General features: G+C 35.1%; 2 protein-coding genes and 1 long non-coding RNA gene across 5 annotated transcripts in view; 1 reads left to right on the forward strand and 2 right to left on the reverse strand.

Moving 5' to 3' along the window:
- Positions 1-2,850: 2,850 nt before the first annotated feature.
- LOC123675313 lies at positions 2,851-3,798 on the reverse strand. The gene has a single exon (XM_045610662.1). It carries the CDS (start codon positions 3,796-3,798, stop codon positions 2,851-2,853), a length of 948 nt encoding a protein of 315 aa, XP_045466618.1.
- Positions 3,799-7,187: 3,389 nt separating this feature from the next.
- Positions 7,188-20,330, forward strand: LOC123675219. 3 transcript variants are annotated; one of them, XR_006746768.1, is made up of 5 exons: positions 7,188-10,813; positions 18,031-18,248; positions 19,873-20,046; positions 20,122-20,205; positions 20,261-20,330. It is a non-coding gene; the product is annotated as an uncharacterized LOC123675219 (long non-coding RNA). The 3 variants fall into 3 exon arrangements; XR_006746769.1 differs by having other exon boundaries at positions 20,265-20,307; XR_006746767.1 differs by lacking the exons at positions 18,031-18,248; positions 19,873-20,046; positions 20,122-20,205; positions 20,261-20,330 and adding an exon at positions 14,212-14,602.
- Positions 14,754-23,725, reverse strand: part of LOC123675218 (replication factor C subunit 2) — a 41,637-nt gene continuing 32,665 nt past the window's right edge. The window contains exons 5-7 of the mRNA XM_045610541.1: positions 15,178-15,387; positions 15,002-15,115; positions 14,754-14,949 (exon numbers count right to left, since the gene is read on the reverse strand). Coding sequence (XP_045466497.1) covers positions 14,848-14,949; positions 15,002-15,115; positions 15,178-15,387 — 426 coding nt within the window. The 3' untranslated portion in view covers positions 14,754-14,847. The remainder of the gene's footprint in view (positions 14,950-15,001; positions 15,116-15,177; positions 15,388-23,725) is intronic.

The following is a 23,725-nucleotide window of genomic DNA, read 5'->3' on the forward strand; positions in this document are numbered from 1 at the left end:
TCATCTTTCAAAACAAATGAAAATGTTATCAAATTCATACATATTCAAAATATATACATACATACATAAGGTCATTAATAAACATGGTTAAATAAACAATTTGTACAATGGAAAGAAAAATTTTGATAATGCTTTTGTCAAAGTCAATTTTCTTCCATGGGTAAAGGACATAGTTTTTGGACTGCACGTTTAACTACACCTTTACTTGTTTTCACATTCACTACTCGCACAATGTGGTCTTTGCCAGGAAAAAGTTCGGTTATTCTGCCTAGTTGCCATTTTAATGGTGGAGTATTCTCGTCCCGCATTAGTACCAGAGCACCTTCCTTGATAGTGCTAGGTCCCTGTGTCTTCCATTTGATTCGTTGTTGTTAATTTGCGAGGTATTCTGTGGACCAACGAGTCCAAAAATGCTGCATAATTTGAGTAAGAAGTTGATATCTGCTTGAATTTTTGTTTCTCATATCTTCTTGCGGTAACGATGCGAATGAATCACCAATAAGGAAATGACCAGGTGTTAAGGCATGAAGATCATCAGAATTGTCTGACAAAGGAGATATAGGACGGGAATTTAAACAACATTCAACTTGAACAACCACTGTTTCAAATTCTTCATAAGACAGAATGCGATTTCCTACGACTCTTTTCAAATGAAATTTTTAGCTGATTTCACAGACCTCCAAAATGTGGAGACCTTGCAGGTATAAAGTGCCAGTTGATACCTTCTTGTGCTAGGTAATTCGTGATATTTTGTTTCATTTGAGCGTTATTGATGAATTCAGTAAATGTTTGTATTTCATTTGCGGTTCCAACAAAATTAGTTCCGTTATCGCTGTAAATATCGGAGCATCTACCACGTCTAGCAAAAAATCTTTTAAGACAATTCATGAAAGAATGTGTCGTGAGATCAGATACGACTTCTAAATGTACTGCTCACGTTACAAAACATATGAAGACACACATGTAAGCCTTTACTATTTTGCAACCTCTGAGTTTACCTGATTTGATTTCGAATGGACCGGCGAAGTCAGTACCGCATATGTTGAAAACTTGAGTAGGAGTGACGCGGGATGCAGGTAAATCTCCCATAATTTGTTGGTACGTTTTTGGTTTGACTCGAAAGTATGTCATGCATTTTCTCAATATATTTTTCACTGAAATTGGCCATAAACGAGTTCGTAAGATAGCTAGTAAGGCCTGCGGACCTACATGTAAATGTTTGTAATGTTCGTGTCGAATAATAAGATCAGTTAAAGGATGATTTTTGGGAAGTATTATTGGGTGTTTCTGGTTATCAGCAATATTCTCGTTATTTAATCGACCCCCAACTCTGATGATATCATTTTTGTCGATGAATGGGTTTAGCGAAACTGGATTTGTTTAACGTATGTTCCTTCTTCAATAATTGTATTTCCTGCTTAAATTCATGTGATTGAGCTATTCTAATGAGTAAGTTAAATGATTTTTCGAGTTCATCGACATTAAGGTTTCCTAAAACTCTCTCAGTTCCATTGATTTTAGATAGTGAATTTGTTTTAAAACGCAAAATATGAGCTACTACTCGTTGTAATTTCAAAAATGATGAGTATAATTTAAAAATGTCTTTGTTCGCTGTTTTGTCAGATATGAGATAATGCATGAAACGTATGAGTGATTACCCTTCGGCGTTCTGGTAGAATGGTAGATCTTTAATGTTCTGAGGAAAATGATTAGACCAGGTTGATTGATTTTGCTTTAGAAAAGCATACCACCATAGACAATTTTGATTTAACTCATTCGCATTATTACCTCTGCTAATAATTAATATCTGCAGGATTCATATTTCCACTACAATGTCTCCATATGCGTTAAGGTCTGTATTTCTGAAATGCGATTCGAAATGAATGGTTTCCATTCTCTGGATACACTGGAAATCCAGCCTAATACGATTGTATAATCTGTATAGTAAAATATATCATCTATGGGTAATTTTAAAACCTTTTTGATTTTATCAGACAATTGACTTATCAAGAGTGCACCAGAAAGCTTCAATTTAGATATGGTAATTTGTTTCAGTGGTGCCACTCTGGATTTTGCGCAATAATAATTGAGTGTAATAATTTCCTTCCATATCTTTCGATCTTACATAGATGGCACCTCCGTAAGCCTTTTCAGATGCATCAGAAAAACAATGCAGTTGAATGCTTTTAGAATGCGGATGCGAAACTGTCTTGATATTTTTATTTTATTGATGTCATTGATATTCTGGTAAAAATTATTCCATGTATATGTCTTCTGGAACCGTGGAACCGATTCGTCCCAGTCTAGCTTGATTTGCCAAAGTTGTTGCATGATCATTTTAGCCTTTACTACTATCGGTCCGAGTGGGTCAAATATTTGTGCTATTGTCGAAAGAATTATCCTCTTGGTAACTCTCCTTTGTTCACACTTTTTATTTATTGCGTATTCAAGTTCGTCACTGTCGGAATTCCATGTTATTCCGAGTGTTTTAGCCATTTATTTGCTTTTGGATATGAAATGAGTGATGTCTTGCTGATGTGATTCATGATTATCATTTAATACTTCTTGTTTGTTGGACATCCATTTTCTTAAAACGAAACCATATTCGCCTAATATTTCAATTAAATCTGCCCTTGCCTGCTTGACCTCTTGAACGCTGTTTCCCCCCGATAAAAGGTCATCTACGTAGAAATCGTTCAAGATCATGTTACTGGCTACTGGATAGTTTTTTCTTTTATCTAATCCAACCTGTTGTAAACTCCTTATGACGAGAAATGCTGCTGGTGACGTTCCGTAAGTGACGGTATTGAGCACATATGTATCAATCGGTTTACTGGGTTCAGCCCGCCATTATATTCTTTGCAGATCTCTTTGCTCCTCTTGGACATACACCTGGCGATACATTTTGCAAATGTCCGCTGAGATCACGATATTATGTTGCCGGAATCTAATTAAAATTGTGAAAAGATCATCCTGCAATGTTGGTCCAACATGAAGACAATCATTTAAACTGATTCCTGTATCTGTTTTGCAAGAACCGTCAAACACAATATGTAATTTTGTTGTCTCGCTACCATCCTTGAAGACTCCATGATGTGGCAAATAAAATACGTTTCTTTCGTTGTGATTTTCTTTGTTTTGAGCTAATTTTTTCATATGTCCCAACTCGATATATTCGTTCATGAATTCCGTGTATTGTTTTTTGAAATTTTCGTTTTTTCTGAATATCGCTTCTAACATGTCAAATCGCCGCACTGCAGTTTCATAGGAACTGCCAAGTTCCGATATTTTCTCCCTTGTGGGTAATGTTACCGAGAATCGTCCATCCTCTTCCCGTTTGGTAGATTGAATAAAATTTATTTCGCATTCCCTTTCTTCTTTATTTAGCCTTGGTCTATTGTCGTAATCCTCCATAACCCAAAATTTTTCCAATTGCTGTCCAATGGAATCCGTGGATAAATTACATACCGATACCTCGTCATAATTGGGCTTGGGCGTTGAAAATAAGGATCCCGAAATTATCCATCCCAATTTAGTTTTTTGCATAATAGGATGACCCCTTTGAAAGCGTATTTGTCCCACACACAACAAATCATAAAATACAGTTACCCCAAGTAGCATTTGTATTGGAGCCGGTACATTAAATGAATTGTCAGCTAATGTTAAATTATCGGGAATTTTCAGTTCATTAATGTTTAATTTCTTGATAGGTAAATTGTCTGTGATTTTATCCAAAACAACAAATGTGGTATTTAACTTGAAATGATTGAATTTGGATTTTATTGAACCCTGCGTCATATACGTTGAATTTGTTAATGTTTCATTAATACCAGAAATTGACGAATTGATCTTTTGTTTCGGCCAATGTAATATATTGCACATATCTGATGTTATAAAGTTCTTCATTGAACCTGCACTATCCAGTAAAACTCTCACTTCATGTGGTTGATTGTATTTATCAATTGCGTATACAAGTGCTGTTGAAAGAAGTATTTGAGATTGATTAAATGAACAATGAGTAGATATTGATGATTCTGTTTTTTCCCTTTGGTGGCTTGTAGATGCCTGATCCGCATGAAGGTTTGATTGATTGTCGTTCGATTCTAGATGATTGCTTCGATTAGAATATTTCCTCTCAAAAGATTCTGAATGTAACAATGTATAATGCTTTCTTCCGCACTTTTTGCAGCCGCTTGCATGACAATCAGGACTAAAATGATTTAAACGTAAACAATTGATACATAGTTTGAGTTGTTTGACCTCGTAATGTTTTGATGGTAAGTCAATGAATTTTTGGCATTGATAAAGGTAATGTGCCTGTTTGCAGAAAGGACAAGGGTTCGATTGATTTGTTGAAAGAAATGATTTCGAGAAGTTGTTTTTATTTGTACGCAATTTATATCCTTGTTCTCATGAATTAATGCCTTTGCTTGTTTACAGGATGAAATTGTTTCTAGAATTTGACATCTCTGCGCTAAGAAACCATACAACTGTTCCATCTCTGGGTAAGGTATTTGAAACTATTGTTTTTTCCCATTCCATTTTGGTACTCGGGTCAAATTTATTTGAAATCATATATATGAGAAGTGCATCCCATGATTCAGTTGGTAGATCTAATGACTTTAATGCACGTAAATTCTTTTTGACATCATCCGATAACTTTCGAAGTAAGGTTAATGAATCTTTGGTAAGAGGCTCTAATTCGAAAAGTGATCTAATATGCTTGTGTACAATGAGGCGTTCATTTTCAAATCGTTCTTGTAAAAGTTTCCATGCTGTTTCATAATTTTTATCACATATTTCTAGTGAATGAATAATTTGCGCAGCTTCATCTTTAAGACATGATTGTAAATAATGAAATTTCTGTATATTGCTTGAAGTAGTACTTGTGTGTATTAAAATTAAAGATTTTAATGTATCTCTGAATTGAATCCATTGATCATATGCTCCATTGAAATGTGGTAATTCTAAGGTGGGTAATTTGTACTTGAAACTAATGGTACATGCTCTGATATTGGTTGATTGTTCACCGTTGTTTTTGCATTATGTTGCGTTGAATTAGAGAGTATTTCTTTTGCTCTTGAAACTGTATCATAAAATGAGTCCTCAAATGTTTGCCTTTCATTAGAATCTAATTCTCTTTCATCAATAACTTCAATTTGCGATTGGATTGATTCGAAAACGTCCCATAATTCCTCACATTTTAGAAGTCTGTCGGGTAATTCAGTTATTTTTTTATCTGATATGTTGTTCAAAAATGTTGTAAATCGAGTAAGTTGCGCTTTGATTACACCACGTTTGTTTCTTAACTCTAATGTTGAGTCCATCGTGAAATATGATAGAATTTGAGAATTTTAAAATGCGAAAATATGTAAATGAAGTTGAACGTTGTACAAATGTATGTGAATATAAGGAAGTAGGATTGATAAGGATTTGGTGCTCAACTTGCTGATCTTTTGTACCGCTTTCGTGCTTGTATCAAAAGAGACCTGACTTGACTCGCTGAAGTGGCTTCTCTCTTCTTTCCTAAGTCGACGATGTACGATGTTCCGGTTCCTTCGCTCGTGTTAATAATTGTTGAAAATGATATTTGCGATGTTTCACTTCAGTGACGGCTCGTGCCCTCGACATGTGGGTCGGCCACACACACACACACACACACACACACACACACACACACACACACACACACACGTATATATATATATATATAAATATATATAAATTTTCCCACACCCCTTATCATACTTATAACTATATAAATAAATATATATAAACAAATAGATTTCCACGTCACCCAAGAGGACGCGTTGGTTTTTTGTTTTTAATGGGAACCTCACCTAGAATAGCCCTATTATAACCCAATATAAAAATGTAGTTCTCAAATCAATGAAAACTGAAATAAAATGAAACTCTTGAAAAAACAGAAATAATAAAATATTCAATTATCAACATAAAATATATATTTGAATAAACATAGAGAAAACCTCTCACGAAAACATATAAATAAATGTATAAAATATAAAAAAATCTTATAAAGACCACAAAAAATATTGTGGAAATGACCGCATGTATTCTGGTCGAAAATGTATGAGCTTGCGTACCCTTTATTCATTTTTCAGATCAAATCAATTCGATGATCTTTCTTTGTCGCGAAGTCATCAATTATTTTCTCGAAAAAAAATGTTTCCTCTGGCTAGTTCTTTAACTAAACCTCTTTCGATTGATATCAGTGCCAGGTTATTTAAACGGTCTTGAGACATCATGTTCCTACTAAAGATTTTATTCTTTTGAGCGCTGAAAAACTTCTTTCTACTGACGCGGATGTTGGTGGCAGGGACAAAATCATACAAAATAACTTATATAATTCAGGAACATCGGAAACAATATTATTTGAGAAAATGAATTCCGTAATACCATTCAGCATATTTGAATTGCCGAAGATAGCATTGTCCCAGTACATGATCAGAAAATCAATACCTAACTACTATCGAACGGCATAAATAAGTTCTTTTCTGATTAAGACGTTATATCCCATAATCAACCATTCATTTGAATATATTAATTATATTTTCATGATCTGAAAATGAATAGCTACTATCGAACGGCATAAATAAGTTCTTTTCTGATTAAGACATAATGTCTCATAATTAACCATTCATTTAATTATCAAATATTTGAAATAAACTGTGAAAAGTTGCTGCTTGACGCTCTGCGATAGGATAACCGGCCAGCCGACCCTGTGTATTGGGAAGCGACCTAACATCGAGTTGTTGTGTCGTTCTACTGAGTGGACGTATTCTGGGCGTATGTCGTAGTATCTTTTCCTTTACGTAGCGCTCTCGGTAGCGCTGGTTCCGCCATCGGCTCTTGGCCGACCTAACGTGATGAGATGCTTTCAGTGACATTCCAGGAGTTGCAATTGTATAATTGTAACATTTGTGTTACATTTCAGACCTAATGTTACGGTGTTACGTACAATTCTGGAATAACTTGTTTGGGGTGATGTTACGAAAAGTAACCATTTACGATTGTGGTTTGTTACAATTTATGAAAGGGAATAACAACGCTGGATGCTTTGGAAATCGAATATTAGGTGGGTCCGAAAGAAAATATTGGCCGGTATAAGTTATATTTTCCTGTTCTGAGTGGAAATATTCATTACCGAGGGAATTTGGATATCGAAATCGATAACTCCGATTGAGTTTGAATGAATTGAATATCTAGAACTATTTTCTATTTCCCGATAATTTTTGGGTCGGTCCGGCCGACCCTGACGAGCCGTCACTGTTTCACTTCACTTTCGTTTGCTGCTTGAATCCCGACCAAATATGCGGCTCGAAGGATCAAATTTGTTGGGTATTTTCTCAACTTTATGTTACGATAAAAACGCTATTTGTTAACGAATAATATATTCACTTCTGTGGTTACATTTACATGTATATGCTTATGCTAGTTGACTGTATAATAGACTGAATGACTTGCGTTCCCGCATAGACTCGCAGGGTGTCAAGTGCTTTCAAGTGGGGTTGGTTGCACATGGCCCCACAGTTTCTAGAAAAGTCTATGAAACCCATAGGCGGAGCATGATAAGGGTTCAAACTGATTATATTAATTCTAAACACTGTTTGTGCATCACCTTTCATCGTAATCATCTGCAAGGAAGATGGAAGTAAATAAACTGAAGTTCCCCAATAGGTGATATTGAATTTTCTTGAAATATAAAATTTTTTTATGGTGTAAAATCATTGCCTTTGGGCAATCAGGAATCATAATGATACTTTTCTTTTAGTTAATGAGTATTATAATAATAATATTCGCATGATTTGACAAGCGTAAACATCTCACTCACCCTTTTTTTTAAATGATACTCCCTGTAATTGTTTTGGCAACTATTCATATTACACCCTATATATTTACTTATTTTTATTGAAATACACATTTGATATATGTAGGGGAGACTGGGGAGGGTTGATACACGTTCAAATTTTCCGCCTCGGTTCTTCAAAGAAGGCGTAATCACGTGCAGTGCCTCTATGAGTGTGGAAAATGTGTCAGTTGAAATCTAGCAACGATCGCCTCACGAGTGTTTTTTTTTTAGCTCAAAGTGTGTTTTCTACATATTTGATGTAGGAATTTGCATAACAAACGTAAGGCTTTATCTCTTTATCAACAAAAACTAACGAAATTCATTACTTTATTCTTGATGCACATTGCATTTAGAACATAGGTGCTCCTAGTACAGATCTTCAATCGAATATCATAATATGTTCACGTCCTATATTTTCTAAATTTTTGTCATAGGGAGTAAATCTCTCCTCAAAAGAGAAGTTTTAAACAGAAATGAATAAACAAAAAAAGGGGGTTTGATGACTTGGATCCTGAGGACGCAGAAAATGAAAAAGATCCATGTTCTAATGAAAGCCGAAAATAATTAGTTGCAGTAGATACAAGCTGGATCGTCATCTTCATCAGAAAATGGTGTGCCATTCAGCCTGTGCAAGTATCAGTAGTAAAATAGAAATGTTTACTTTCGAATATAGGAATTAGGTAGTGTTATGATAAAAAAAGATTGATTTATTATTATTGCTTCTTCCTTATTTCTTATTGTATCAAGCCTACCATCTACAGAGAGTTTTGAGACACTTTGCACCGACAATTTCAAGAACTCATAATCAAGGTTGAAATTTCTATTTTCAGTTATTAAATGTTGCTGAACGTTCAAGCGAAGTTCTTGAATTTCACTGTGACATAAATGGATTGGTAAATGTTAAACATACATTTTTTATTAACAATTTTATAAAAAATGTATCAACCCTCCCCAGTCTCCCCTACATATAAAGAGATAACTCCTGAAGATCTAAAAAACCGATCGTTATAAAATTGTATCAAAAATAAGCCGCATTTCACTCAGAAAGAGATGGTACCGTTTGTCGAAGAAATACCGACAAGCTTGATGAAGTGCAAAAAACTCGTGAAAATAGGGGTAATAACACATGCGGCCACTTTGAACATACCAACAGACATGGTATGGCGTTTGAAGCGTAAACACGTATTGTAACTGCTCCGCTTAGTTTCGAATATTATTGAAGTATTTCCAAAGGGGACTTCCATTTGAGTTTCTCAAGTTTCTGACTAAAATGGGTGGTACAAGACGAAACCCTAAGACCGAAGACACACTGAATATCAGTGGTAGAATGGCCGAAATGGAAACCAAATTCCAAAAAGGACTAGACAAACTGCGTAAGGACTACATTGAGTAGACCTCCTCCACGCCGAAACAAGAAAATCCAGCAGATTTTGAAGAAAAGCTGAAACAATTCGAAAACAAAATCAAGGAAGAAATAAAAAATTTGAAGAATGAAATACAATTGATTCATTCCAGAGTGCAGAAGGCTGAACAAAACTTCGAAAAAATTGTTAACGAAAACAACCGTAGGAAAATAATATTGAGGGGCATTCCTGAGAAGGAAAATACGAAGGAAATGACAGGGGAATTGTTAAATATATTCAACAATTACATGAATCTGAACATTCAAAGAACTGAAGTAGTCACCTGTCATCGTCTCCAAAAAAAACGATAACAAACAGAAGGAAAACAAACCGTCACCAGTTGTTGTAGAATTTGTCACCCAGTGGCGGCGAGATGAAGTCTTCTACAATAAAAGACGACTAAAGGATCCAATTTCTCGATCACCGAAGTGCTGAAGAGGAAAGAAATCCAACTCTTCCAGAAGGCGCGAGAGATTTTTGGGAGGAACTCCTGGACAAATAGGGGTAAAGTCTTTATATACCATTATAACAAAAAAATACATGTTCTTGAGGAAAGTCAGTTGCATTTATTTAATTGACAGCGGAGTGGAAGCCTGAACTGTTTATTTGTTTCTCAAATTTTTTTTTAAACTGAGTTTTTTGTATTTTTTGTTGTAAAACTGCGTCTGTGTTCGCTTTTTTTTCTATTTCTGGTTATTTTTTTTTTCTTTTTTTCACACACGGTGAACAATTGAAGCAACTAAACTTCACCGCAAACGAATCATTTGAATCAACAGAATCATAAAATAGTACCTACAATAATTCTTCCTATTACATATTAATGAAAAATCACAACTCCAAACTTGAACATATTAATATAGGGTCTTTACTTCCAAGTCTTGAGGATTTTAAACAGTTCATTACCACAAATGATTTTGACTTTGTAGGAGTATCGGAAACTTGGCTCAGTGACAGTGACAAACTACGAGGACATCAAAATTAACGGTTATGAGAGTATATATCAAAGCAAACATGGTAGAGGTGGAGGCGTGGGATTGGTTGTTAAAAATTGCTATAATTTTACGAGAATAGAAAATGAATATACTAAAAACTCCAACTTTGAGCAAGTTTGGATACATATTAGCGTCGATAAGGCAGATTTCATTCTGGGTTGTATATATAAACCTCCACACTACAACCAGTCTGCCTTTTTTAAGAGACTTCGATGATATTTTGGCCTCGTTCGCACCTTTCTATGACATATGACAGAATTTGTCACCGAAGGATGTTATCACTTTTCCGACTAGAATAACTTCAAAAACTGAAACTTTAATTGATTTCATCATCCTATCTGACAATATAGAAATTGTCAAATGTGACACTATACCGTCAATGTTTTCAGATCACGAATTTATCTTCTGTGAGTTTCAGTCGCCCGCTGTGAGAAAGGAAGTAGTATACAGGGAATGTAGAAGTTATAATGATATCAACATACATCAGTTCGACCAAGATTTGCACTCCATTCCATGGCGCAACATTTACGATATTGATAATGCCGATGGTAAGGTTGATTTCATAAATGAGAATATAAACATACTGCTTGACTTACATGCACCGAAAAAAACGATTAGACTATCAAAACCGAAAAAACAACCTTGGCTTGAAAATGTTAATTATTTAATGAAACGACGCGATAAGGCTTTGAGTAAATATAAAAAGCACCGAACTGAAGAAAATCGAGCCTATTATAAATCTATGAGAAACTTAACTTCCTCAACAATTGAACAGGAAAGAAAAGCTTTTCTACGAGAAAAATTATCAGTCAATAATAACTTCTGGCGAGATCTAAGGTACTTTTGCGGTAATTCTAAAGGGGCCCACGCACGGTTACCAGGCAGTTTGAGAAACCCTAATGGGGTAAACCAGGCATTTGTTTCGTCAATTCCAGATAGTCTGATTGATCTGAGCGATATCATAAGATTCTATTCCCAAAATAGAAAAGAATCGCTGAACTCCTTGCTCAGTCTCAGAACAGTCTCGGAAATTGATGTGCTCAAAATTATTTCACAAATAAAATCCAAGGCGTGTGGTGTTGATGACATCAATATCTATGTGCTGAATTTGTGCACTCCTTTCATCCACCCATATATCACTCACCTCATAAACTATTGCATTACTAACTCGGTATACCCGACAGAATGGAAAAAACCTTAGTAATCCCCAAACCAAAAATAGCTTCTCCTAAAGACTACAGTGACCTGAGGCCTATAAGCATCTTACCTTGTCTGTCGAAAATACTGGAGAAAATAATTTATGAACAACTAATAAAACACATCACAAACAACAGTATTCTTCCTGAAACGCAATCCGGCTTTCGTAAATTTCACAATTGCTCTACTACACTTGCTGATATTACGGACGATATTCTTCGTGCTACTGATTGCAACAAACTCAGTCTACTTGTTTTCCTGGACTATAGCAGAGCCTTCGACACCCTCAATCGTCCACTATTACTAGCAATACTCCACTATATAGGCCTTGACGAAGACGCGGTTTCATTTTTCGACAGTTACTTTGATGGTAGAACTCAGAGAGTTATGATAGACGGGGAATTATCTGAAGAACTGTCAGTGACGAGAGGAGTTGCTCATGGATCCATACTGGGAGCAATTCTATCTGTGGTGTATACTTCTAGGCAGGCTGACTCTTTCAGCAGGTGTAAGGACCATTTCAATGCCGATGATACACAAGTACTAATATCCTTCGACAAAGATGAAACTAATGGGGCTTGTATTTTGTTGAACTCTGAGCTTGGAAAACTTGTAGAATATTCCTCCCTGCACCACCTCCATCTCAAACACGAGAAGTGTGGTGCCAAAAACTACGTGGAACAAGCACGATTATAGACATAAAAATTAGAGATAAAAGTATAAAAATTGAAAACAGCAAACGTAACTTGGGACTCATATTGGACAATAAACTCAGATTTGATGATCACATCTCGAGCTGCATACGTCGCGCCTATTTTAAGATGAGAATGCTGTACCGTTATCGTCATGATATACCACAGAAACAAAAAAAGTTACTACGTGACTATCTTATTTTGTCTACATTTAACTTTGGGGACGTGGTGTATAGAGATTGCTCAACCGAAATTACTAAAAGTAGAATTCAAAAAGTTCAAAATTCTTGTTTACGATTCATATATGGAATCAGAAAATATGAAAGGATCACATACAGGCTGAGGGAGATAGGGTGGTTGAATATGAATTTCCGGAGTAAGATACATTCGGCATGTTTCTACCATAATGTCGTGATGAATAAACTACCTTGCTACCTACATCGAAAAATAATTTATAGGACCGATGTTCACAATATTAATGTGAGAAATAATGGTCTTATCACTCCACCTATTCATAAAACAAGTATTTTTGAGAGGAGCTTTACTTAAAATATAGCCAAGATCTACAACTCTCTTCCTTTCAGCCTTAAGCTCCTGAATATAAAAAATTTCAAGGTGAGCGCTTTCCGATACTACCTCAATGAACAGAATAAATAATGATTTTTCTTTCTGCTGTTTCCTAAGTCTTGTGTGTTTTTTCCTTTTTAAAATAGTGAACACAGAACGCCTTCAAGTAAATATGTATACATGATTTTTTTTGGTTGAGTTTGAGCAGGATATGCATGCGTGCATGACTGGACTCCGCCTTTTTTCACAATCAAGCTACAACTTCACTACTATATCTTTGTTCTTCTATTTGTGGAAATAAAGTTCATTATTATTATTATATAATTATGATTACGGCATGCTTGAACATAGCCATATTTATATTATTTCTTACCTTACATTAAAGTTTTGTTGATCTTGTGATTAGTTTGGGCTTAGTACGCAAATTCTAGGGAAGGCTAGCAATATTTTGTATGCCAGATTCTCGGCATCGCGAGGTGTATATATACATGAAAACCGAGTTCCATCCATACCTAATGACAAGATAGATAAAATGTTGACGGCTTTCAATTCCATACATCCTAGATTGCAATTCACTGTTGAAGTTGAAAGTTGTGGACACTCTTTCCTTGTTACGCTAATGATAAGAAGGGTGTCATCTTGTGTTCAATTGGTACAGTAAACCGACATCTTCTAACATGGTCCTTAATTTTAACTCTCAGCATACTTTCTCTCAAAAGCTTAATATTATTGATAATTTAAAACGTAGAGTACTCATCCGCGAGATACTTCACGAAGAAAATCTAAAAAAGGTAACAGATATTCTAAGAGCAAACGACTATCCATTAAGTTTGTAAAGAAAAATTCTTAGCAATGAGAATTCTTGCTCTAATACATTGACTAATGACAGCAGCAATTTTTTTTATAAAATACCTTATATCGAGAATGTTTCTGAACAGATCCGGAAACTGCTCAAAACAGATCAAATTGATATTGTTTAAAAACCTGAAAATACTGAGGGCAACGATTCCATTCAGTACTGAAGACTAGGACCCCGAAGGACGTCTTGACAGACGTAATATACAGGATTCCATGGTTGACCTGTACAAGGAAATACATAGGACAGACGGGACGTTACTTAAAAACTCGGCTATCGGAACATAAAAGAGATATGATGAATAGCATAAACCCAATGAAATCTAAAAAAAACTGTACAGCTTTGGCAGAATATAGTAGAGATTCTTTGCATATTTTTAACTTTAATGAAGCGGAGGTCATTGGAAAGCAGAAAAATTTGAGAAAGAGATTGTTACTTGAAATGATTGAAATCAAGAATGACTCGAATATTGTTAATAGAAGAACTGACGTTGTAAATTTTCAACATTAAGACTGCTGAAAATGGTTCTACGTATACATATGCATTAATGCCAATACATTCAACCTGACTTCAACCATGCTAGATCATATCCTTCACCCTTTTGAGTGCCCACGCATATTTTTCGATTTTTCAGGGTACATTTTTATAATAATAAGGTCCGCGAAGGGGTCCATAACCCACCCCCCCCCTGTATCCGCCCCTGACGAACGGCGAACGGGAGGCGATGCTAAACATGCTTCGACCGACGAACAATCGATTCGATTTGAGCGGCGAACAATCGTTGTTTCAAACATCAAGAACTACCCAAGGATGAACATGGAAGCCATACCGCCTCTTTACCAGCAAAAGATTGGACATTAACCATACGGGCCAGAAGTGAAGGGGATTAATCACTCTCACCAGATGGAGAAACTATTATGGATGAATAGTTTCAACAGAGAAATCTCTGAAGATGTTTGTAAGCGATAGGCCAGGCGAAAAAATGATTATATCAGCATTACATTAAATCTATTCACTTCAAATTACATTGTATTTCATTCAAATATCTGTAAAGACTATTGAACCAAAAATAATATTATGAAAATTTTGAAAGTTCCATCGATTGAATTAAATTTTTCTTCTCTGTGAATGTAATATGTAGTTAAATTTGGGTGATTTGATTTTTTTGATTTGCGCTCAAAGAAACTTGAAAAATTTCAATGACCACGAATTACCAGTTTGATAAGAGAGTATTATTTGAATTTTTAGGGAAAAAGAAACATGTTTAAAATTAATGACTTTTAGCAGCAGAACATAATCTGGCTAGTAATCCAGACATTTGGATCAAAGTACATAATCCATCTGCAATTCTCATATGAGTCGTGCCAATTTCCTGTAAAAATTATAAGAATAAGTCATTGATATTGTATTTAGTAGATACTCACTTTTATGAAAGATAATTTGAGAGCTTCTTCCAAGTCCATTGTTTTTGTTACTTTGAAAATATTTTTTATTATATCTTCTGCTGCATAACCTAAACCCCATAAGTGTTCAATCACCTTAAAACATTTAAAATTCATGAGACATTGGTGTACAAGAAAGGAAATATAGAATAAATTACCTTATATGCTCTTCTTATATCACCCTCTTTGCAATTTATCAACATATCTTTGATGAGCATGGGATGGGGCTCATCACAAACTTTAAAAACATTTTGAGAATTAACAATTTCAAAACCATTATGTGTTGACTGAAGATTATTTAACGCCTGCCTCATATCACCCTGAGCTGTGAACACTATAGCTTCCAGACCATCTTGTGTATAATTGACCTTGAAATTAATTAATTCAGAAAATAAAAATGAAGAATTGATGATACTATTGTTTCTGCTATGACGGTGGCTCACGAAACATATGCTAAAATTCCATAGCGGGAGTGTAAATTTCTCAACATTTTCGCCCGATTATTTTAGGCGATAATGCAATAATCATTTTGCCCAAATGTCTATAATTTTCAAAAAAGCATAATAATACATCACAATACGTCACAATGTAATTTGCGATATCCCCAAACAGATGATTTTAGATTTTGGGTGTTGATATGAAAAACATACATAAACATAATACAATATATAGATAGATAGATATTTTTATTTCAATAATTGAAAACAACTTCATATTACAAAAATGAAACAAGTCGATTTACCTCAGCTAACTACGAAAATTAAAAAATTCTTCAATATCATAAGGTTCACAATTCATTATAAGTTTATATATCTCCTTTCTGAATACATTATAAACCTGAATATTTTGCAATTTTTTTGGTAACACGTTAAAAACTTTTATTGCCATATACAGGTTGTCCCGGGAAGAATGCGACAAAGTGATACCATAAAACAATGTCATCATGGAGGATTCGTATCAAGAGGTTTCAATCGTCTGAGAGCCTCCGTTTGGGATATACAGGGTGATTTTCGTCGTATGAGTGAAATTTCAAATTTCAATAACTCTTTAACTAATGGACCGAATAATTTCAAATTTTGAAGTTTTGTCGCCCTTTACTATCCCTTTCCTTCAATATTTCTGAAATCGAGTAAATCAGATCCGGACTAGGAAAATTTCAGACTTTTCCTATTTTCGTGAATATTGGATCACCCTGTACGTGAACATCATGATTTTTTTCGTTTTCGTAACCACAAAGAATCAATTCATAATAAAAATTCTAAATCTCTGCTTGGCACGGTCATACAGGGTATACAATAAACATTTCCTTATGAGTGAAATTTTTTTAGTTCAATAACTCTTCTACTAATTCACAGAATAATTTCAATATTTGAAGTTTCGTCACACTTTACTATCACCTTCCTTCAATATTTCTGAAATCGAATAAATCAGACCCGGATTAGGAAACTTTTAGACTTTTTCTATTTTCGTGAATATTGAATCCCGTTAATATCATGATTTTTCTCGTTTTCGTAACCACAAAGAATTAATTCATAATTCTAAGTTTCCTGCTTGGCGCCGTCATACAGGATGATCAGTAAATATTCCCTTATGAGCGGAATTTTGCATTTATGAGAATTTTTAGGAACATAATTTTGTTCGTTAGAAAATATTCCATTGGAACATTGTGGAGCTAATGCCTACTAACCCAAAAAAAGTGCACGAATATATTTGATTGAGGCTTTTGAAAGCAGATGGATTGGCAGAGTGGAATTGTGGCTTGGCCTCCTCGATCCATTTTTCTGACACCATTGGATTATTTATTATGAGAAGGACTATGCGGACTAAAAGTAGGAAGCAACTGCTACAAAGAATTATTGATGTTCAAGAATGTATTGAAATGGAGGGATACCATTCTGAATAATTTCAGCTGAACTGAAAATATTCTATTTATTTTGTTTTTGATTAATTGTTTCAAATATTTTCAATTTATTTTCTGTTTATTCTTAATCCAGTTTGTGGATTAAAAATTAGGAAAGGTATTCGTAAAGGCTGAAAAAACTGCAATTTTTGAAATTCTACCGATAAATTCAAGATATCATGAATTAAAAAATTTCTCTCATAAGGAAATGTTTATTGATCGCCCTGTATGACGGTGCCAAGCAGAGATTTAGAATTTTTATTATGAATTAATTCTTTGTGGTTACGAAAATGAAAAAAATCATGATATCAACGTACAGGGTGATTCAATATTCACGAAAATAGAAAAAGTCTAAAATTTTCCTAGTCCGAATCTGATTTATTTGATTTCAGAAATTTTGAAGGTAGGCGATAGTAAAGGGTGACGAAACTTCAAAAATTGAAATTATTCGTTGAATTAGTAGAAGAGTTATTGAACTGAAAAAATTTCACTCATAAGGAAATGTTTATTGTACACCCTGTATGACCGTGCCAAGCAGAGATTTAGAATTTTTATTATGAATTGATTCTTTGTGGTTACGAAAACGAAAAAAAATCACGATGTTCCCGTACAGGGTGATCCAATATTCACGAAAATAGGAAAAGTCTGAAATTTTTCTAGTTCGGATCTGATTTACTCGATTTCAGAAATATTGAGGGAAAGTGATAGTAAAGGGCGACAAAACTTCAAAATTTGAAATTATTCGGTCGATTAGTTAAAGCGTTATTGAATTGTGATATTTCACGCATACGATAAAAATCACCCTGTATATCCCAAACGAAGGCACTCAGGCGATTGAAACCTTTTGATACAAGACCTACATGATGGCCTTTATTCATGGTATCCGTTTGTCGCATTTTTCCCGGGACACCCTGTATAATTGATGCTTCTCAAAACAAGTTAAAGTATGATCCGGAAAGAACCAAGGAAACATACGTCTTGTATTATTGTGGTTTTTGTACTTGAAAAAATAGTCATTATGCTTATGAAGGAATAACATTAATCGATATATATATATATATTTTTTATATATATATATATATATTTTTTTTTTTTCTTTTTCACCATTTAGGGTATGGCTGTTCATGGAAATGCCGGGTTAGGTTCACCAAGGCATTCTCTCATTCACTGGTTAAGAACCCGCGTATTATACGTGTTGTCCACAAGATGACCTCTCGTTGTGCATCGCTGATTAACCTTTCTTCCAGTCCAAGGCGGTTAGTATTTTCAACCAAGTGCTTCTCAACAAGACCGTTCGTAGTGATTATAAGTGGTATAATTGAAGTGCTGGTGAGTTTATACAGGGTGGCCACTTTTTCAATGGGATTGTATTGGTAACTTTTAAACCATAAGAGTTAGAAGGTCGGTCAAATGGACAAAAAGTTGCATGCATAGAAGCATTATCAAGCAGTTCAAACAAATCGAGATTATCAGGGCCGGTTTTCGAGATATCATAAGAAAAGTAAATTATGCCATTTTGATTTTTCTTTTTTTCCCACTTCATTTCAAATATCATCAAAAAATGTCACAGGAATTTTTTATTTGACAATAAATTATCCTCAATTTGACGTAATCAGATTTCGTATCCAACGTTTCGTACTCTCTGGGCCACCCTCAACCTCATTTTTTTCAATACGGACCTGCATATTTTATGACATTTTTCGAAATAACTTTTAACGCTGAATTCAACGATATATCATACAATGTCATTCAAAGTAGATTTTCAGGTGATTTTGACCCTTATCCAATTTTTTACGGGTCGGATCTGTATTACCTTCATTTAGTTCAATTAACAACATGCAATATGCAATAAATTTCGATAAGAAAATCAACTTACCCATCTTGAACTGAATGAAACATATTAGAATTAAAGCAAAAAACCAGTATACTGGTTTCTTGGTTCTTCTTTTATAATAATCATTTGAATATTTCAATTCATAATAATTAAACGAAAGTATCATTTAATGAAAGAAAAATCAAATGATTATTCGAAAGTAAATGAAAATTAATGAAGTAAGTGTTCGAAATGTCCGCCATTTTGTAAAATGCACTTTACGGTTCTGGAACCCATACTTCTTATACATTTGCTTGTTTGGTCTCCTTGAATACCTTCTAAAACATTCTCAAGTTTCTCGCGAGGTATCACTATTGTTGTATTTGTCATTTGTTCCGTTGAAACAAATTACAGAATCGAAATTTATTTTGAGAGCATTACGATATAATTTTTGCAAGGCTTGGTATTCAAATTTAAAATCATTGTATTCGCGTCTCTTGACTATTTTATTAAGAGCAGTTTTTGAAAAATTCCATTGACTGGCCTCAGTTCTCGATTTTTTTTCTGGGTTCGATTGAATTTGGGTCAGAACATTGATATCGTTAATAGACTTGTTTTTTCTTACATACACACCATTAATTTTGGATGAGGGTCAAAATCTCCTGAAAATCAACTTTGAATGACATTGTATGATATATCGTTGAATTCAGCGTTAAAAGTTATTTCGAAAAATGTCATAAAATATCCAGGTCCGTATTGAAAAAAATGGGGTTGAGGGTGGCCCAGAGAGTACGAAACGTTGGATACGAAATCTTATTACGTCAAATTGAGAATAATTTACTGTCGAATAAAAAATTCCTGAAACATTTTTTGATAATATTTGAAATAAAGTGGGAAAAAAAGAAAAATCAAAATGACAGAATTTACTTTTCTTATGATATCTCAATAACCGGCCCTGATAATCTCGATTTGTTTGAAATGCTTGATAATGCTTCTATGCATGCAACTTTTTGTCCATTTGACCGACCTCCTAACTCTTATGGTTTAAAAGTTACCAATACAATCCCATTGAAAAAGTGGCCACCCTGTATATTTATTTGAGTTCAAATGCTAAGTCGTGATATTTTGTTATTTTTTCAGTATAAGCTCTCTCAGCATTGTCGTCCGCCGGGATAGTGACATCGATTATGGTGGCTCTGTTCCCCGCCTTTTCGAAGATAACTATGTCAGGTCTATTGTGTGGAACAGATCTATCAGTGATGAGTGGAGAGTCCCAATATAGCTTCAGTTTATCATTCTCAAGTAGTTCCTGGGGTGAGTATTCATGGATTTTCTTGAAACTCTTTATTAATCCTGTTTTGATGGCTATGGCTTGGTGGTATACTTTAGCCATGGCATTGTGACGGTCTGTATATTCCCTGGGTGCAAGCACTGGACAGGAGGACGTAACGTGTTGTACTGTTTCAGTTGCACGTGAGCATTTCCTGCATTTATCTGTGAATATGTTCTTACCCACTATATTTTTCAGATAGGCTCTGGTGGGGACCACCTGATCCTGAATGGCCGCCAATCTGCCCTCCGTTTCCGGGAAGAGGTATTCAGCCTTAAGGTAAGAAACTGATTTTTCTTTGTTAAATGTATTTCGTCTCAGGGCAGTAGGATACCTGCCATGGAGTGCTTTACCGTGCCATTCTTCGGACAGACTTGTTATTGTGGAAGGCTCAGCTGGTTGATTAGTTGAGGCCCTGTTCAATGGTGTGATGTTTTCATCCACTTTGAAGAGGGTTTTGAAGAAAGTGGTGTTCTTCTTGAGGAAGTATTGCCTCATTTCTGTAACTGCTTTGTAGTGGGCTGTTTTGATGTTTTGCAGTCCTCTCCCTCCGTCATTTCTAGGAATGTATAATCTGTTTACAGATGCACGTGGGTGATGTATTCCATGTTTTGTTAATAGTGCTCTCACTTGGATGTCAATAGCTTTCAAATCGGTAGGTGACCACTTGATAACTCCGAAGGAGTAAGTTAGAACGGGCATCGCCCACGTATTTATGGATGTGAACATGGCTCTGGCATTTAATTTGCTTTGTAGAACTTTTTTATTCTAGTGAGAAATTTGTTCTTGAATGTGGTCTTTGCCTCTGTGGTGTTTATGTCTAATCCTTATATATATATATATATATATATATATATATAGACCAGGAATTGTTAATATTTTTTTCTTCTTGAAAAGAGTTCTACAACTCTCTCGATATTTTTTACCATTAATTACTCTGATCGCCCATTTTTATTTCAAGAAGATTCTATTCATGACACTGAAATTACCCCAAAATTAGGTGCTGTATGTTGATAACGACTGAAAATTGGCAAAGTATATCGTCCTCAGCACATCATCATCAACCATTCTCTTCAAAACATTCAGTGTATAAATCACTGAGTTCAACTTTTTACCTAGCTGTTCGACATGATCCTTCCATTTCAAATTTCTATCAACTGCAATCCCCAAGAAAGACACCACCTCCTTGACGTTGACATCACCATCTTTGCAACTCAGAGCGTTAGGAAATACTTGTGTACATCTATTCGTACAGAAGTAGGTGCAAACAGTCTTCTGCATATTCAAGATTAGCTTGTTTTCACAACACCAGCTGCTTATCTCATCCAATAAGAATATTGAAAAAGAAATATCCAATAGATCCATGATTACAGATCAGTTACAATAATTAATTGAAAAACGCTGCAAATCGCTAAGGGTTGAAAATTGGTATTTGGAAACGAATTTTTAAGGAAATCATCTGTCGAGTTAAATAAATAATAAGGTATCCGCTTATCTGAAAACCGCATTTTTGAGAAAATTGGGTTACCAAGAAAAGTGAACAACCATAAGTGCTTTCCAGTCAGGTGCGTGTCACCCCAGGGCTCGGCGAAGTAGAGCCTCACCACTGTGACCATCTTTCAAAAAGCGAATCCACTTCGACGATGACAGAAATCTACTAAAATTTAATATCAGCTTTGCGCATGCTCAAAAGCTCAGAGGTCTCCGCATATTTGTAGGCTATAAGTGAACTGTAGTTACTGTCAAATTTTTTTTTATTTTGCTCCTACTCTAATCTATATATTTGGGGAACATGAACGATATTTTTTTTCCAATTTTCAAACTGTTCAAATATCTATCACAAATAAATCTTAATCTGGACTGAAACCAAGGCTTAGATACAGTGACTTGATAAAACAATCAAGTTTTTGTAGGCTCAGATTGCAAATAGTACCATCTCAGACCTAACAGTCAAGCAAGCAGGGACGCCACCAGACATTTTGGTGCCACGGCAAAATAAAATTTCGCTTCCCCGCTTTGTCTAATTTATTTGGATTTTCTTTGAAGGAGCTTTTGTTATTCCTTTCAGGCATCTCTTCATATTAATCAAAGTACGTTTTGTCGATTTCATCAAAATAAGTCCTGAATTGTTTAAATGTACGTCTCTCTACATTAAAAAAAACTTGAAATCTCGGACTAGGTGCATTTTAAAACCTATAAAGTATCTATCAAAAATTTACATGGACTGTCAATTAAACATTAAATATAAGAAAGAAAAAATGCATACATATAAGTTCATATACAAAACGAAACAACTATCACAAACTTTGCAGATCAGCCACACCATCAAAAAACTCCCCCACACTATAAACTCGCCCTGCATCAACAATCTCCTGTTAGAATACTTAAATTTGGCCGAATGAAACCCTCGAATGCTTAATGGCAATGCGTTGTATAGATTGATGCCGTTAGACACGAAACACCTTACCCATAGTGTGGTATTTCCACTAAAAAAATTTTATGTCAAAAAGTATGTATTGTTTAAACTGAGTTTGCGCCCCTAGAATTTGGCACCCCGGCACAATGTCCGGTTTGCCGGTAGCCCTGCAAGCAAGGCAGAAATCTACCAAAATCTACTATGAGAAATTTATCTACCAAAAACGGCCTGATATCTACTCAAAAAGTAGAATTCTACTATAGGTGGTCAAACTGAGCCTCACGCTCTCGCTGTGACTGAAACGCGCCAAAACCAAACTGTCAACAGCTGTCTCGTACTTTAGGCGAAGTAACGGTCTTCTTTCTCTCTCACACCAGTCAGGGCTCGACGCCCCGCAAATGCGGGGAGTTTGTCAGGGGAAAGGGAAAGGCTCGGGGAAAGGTAACGCGAGGGCTCGACGTTTACTGGAACCATAGAGATAGAATAAAGAGAAGATATGAGCTGTTATCGTGCTAGAAGAAGCGTGACCAGTAGGCGGGGCTAATTCTATTACTAAAATTGGAGAAAGATCAGGTTCGGATTAAGTAAACTTTCAATGAAGGAATACAAAAATGAGCCGTGTTCATCACTTTTTGAACAGTTTGTTCATAAACAATTTATTGTTTCAAATAATATACAACATATCCTGCCATATAAATTATAATATATTTAGAGTATGGTGAAGATGGATATGCAGATATGCAAAAATTGTGAATACAGAGATCGGTTCACTACTATGAAATGTTATTGGTCAAAAGTTGACTGAGATCTAAAGGGTGTTTTTTTTACAGCTATAGAACTTTAAATTGCAATAAAACAACGATGAATTATTCGATTGCGGCAGTTTTGTTTGTTTTGACGTAGTCATTCAACCAGAAGTGCGCTTCTCATCGCTTCATCAAACAAAATAAAAAGGACGTAGTGCGCGATACGTATTCTGCACAGAAACATTATTTTCGAAATAAAATTGCACTATTTGCAAGCGTTGTTCAGGCGTGAGTCTATTCATGATGAATTGCCAAACCAAACTGAGAATAAATCACTTGACAGCTGTTAAATCGGTCGCCATCTTGAACAGTAATGCCAACTTATAGTTATATACCTCGAAAAAAACACCCGTTACATCCAAAATGGCGAAGTGGTACCGCTTTAAGTCACGTGATGTCGTATTCCCTCTATTCTATCTCAATGACTGGAACCAACGAGAT

The sequence above is a fragment of the Harmonia axyridis genome, chromosome 3 (assembly GCF_914767665.1).
Source record: "Harmonia axyridis chromosome 3, icHarAxyr1.1, whole genome shotgun sequence".
Taxonomy (NCBI): Eukaryota; Metazoa; Arthropoda; class Insecta; order Coleoptera; family Coccinellidae; genus Harmonia; species Harmonia axyridis.

Excerpts from the sequence above, each read along its gene's own strand:
- LOC123675313 (XM_045610662.1), bottom strand. The coding sequence starts at position 3,798 with ATGACGCAGGGTTCAATAAAATCCAAATTCAATCATTTCAAGTTAAAT.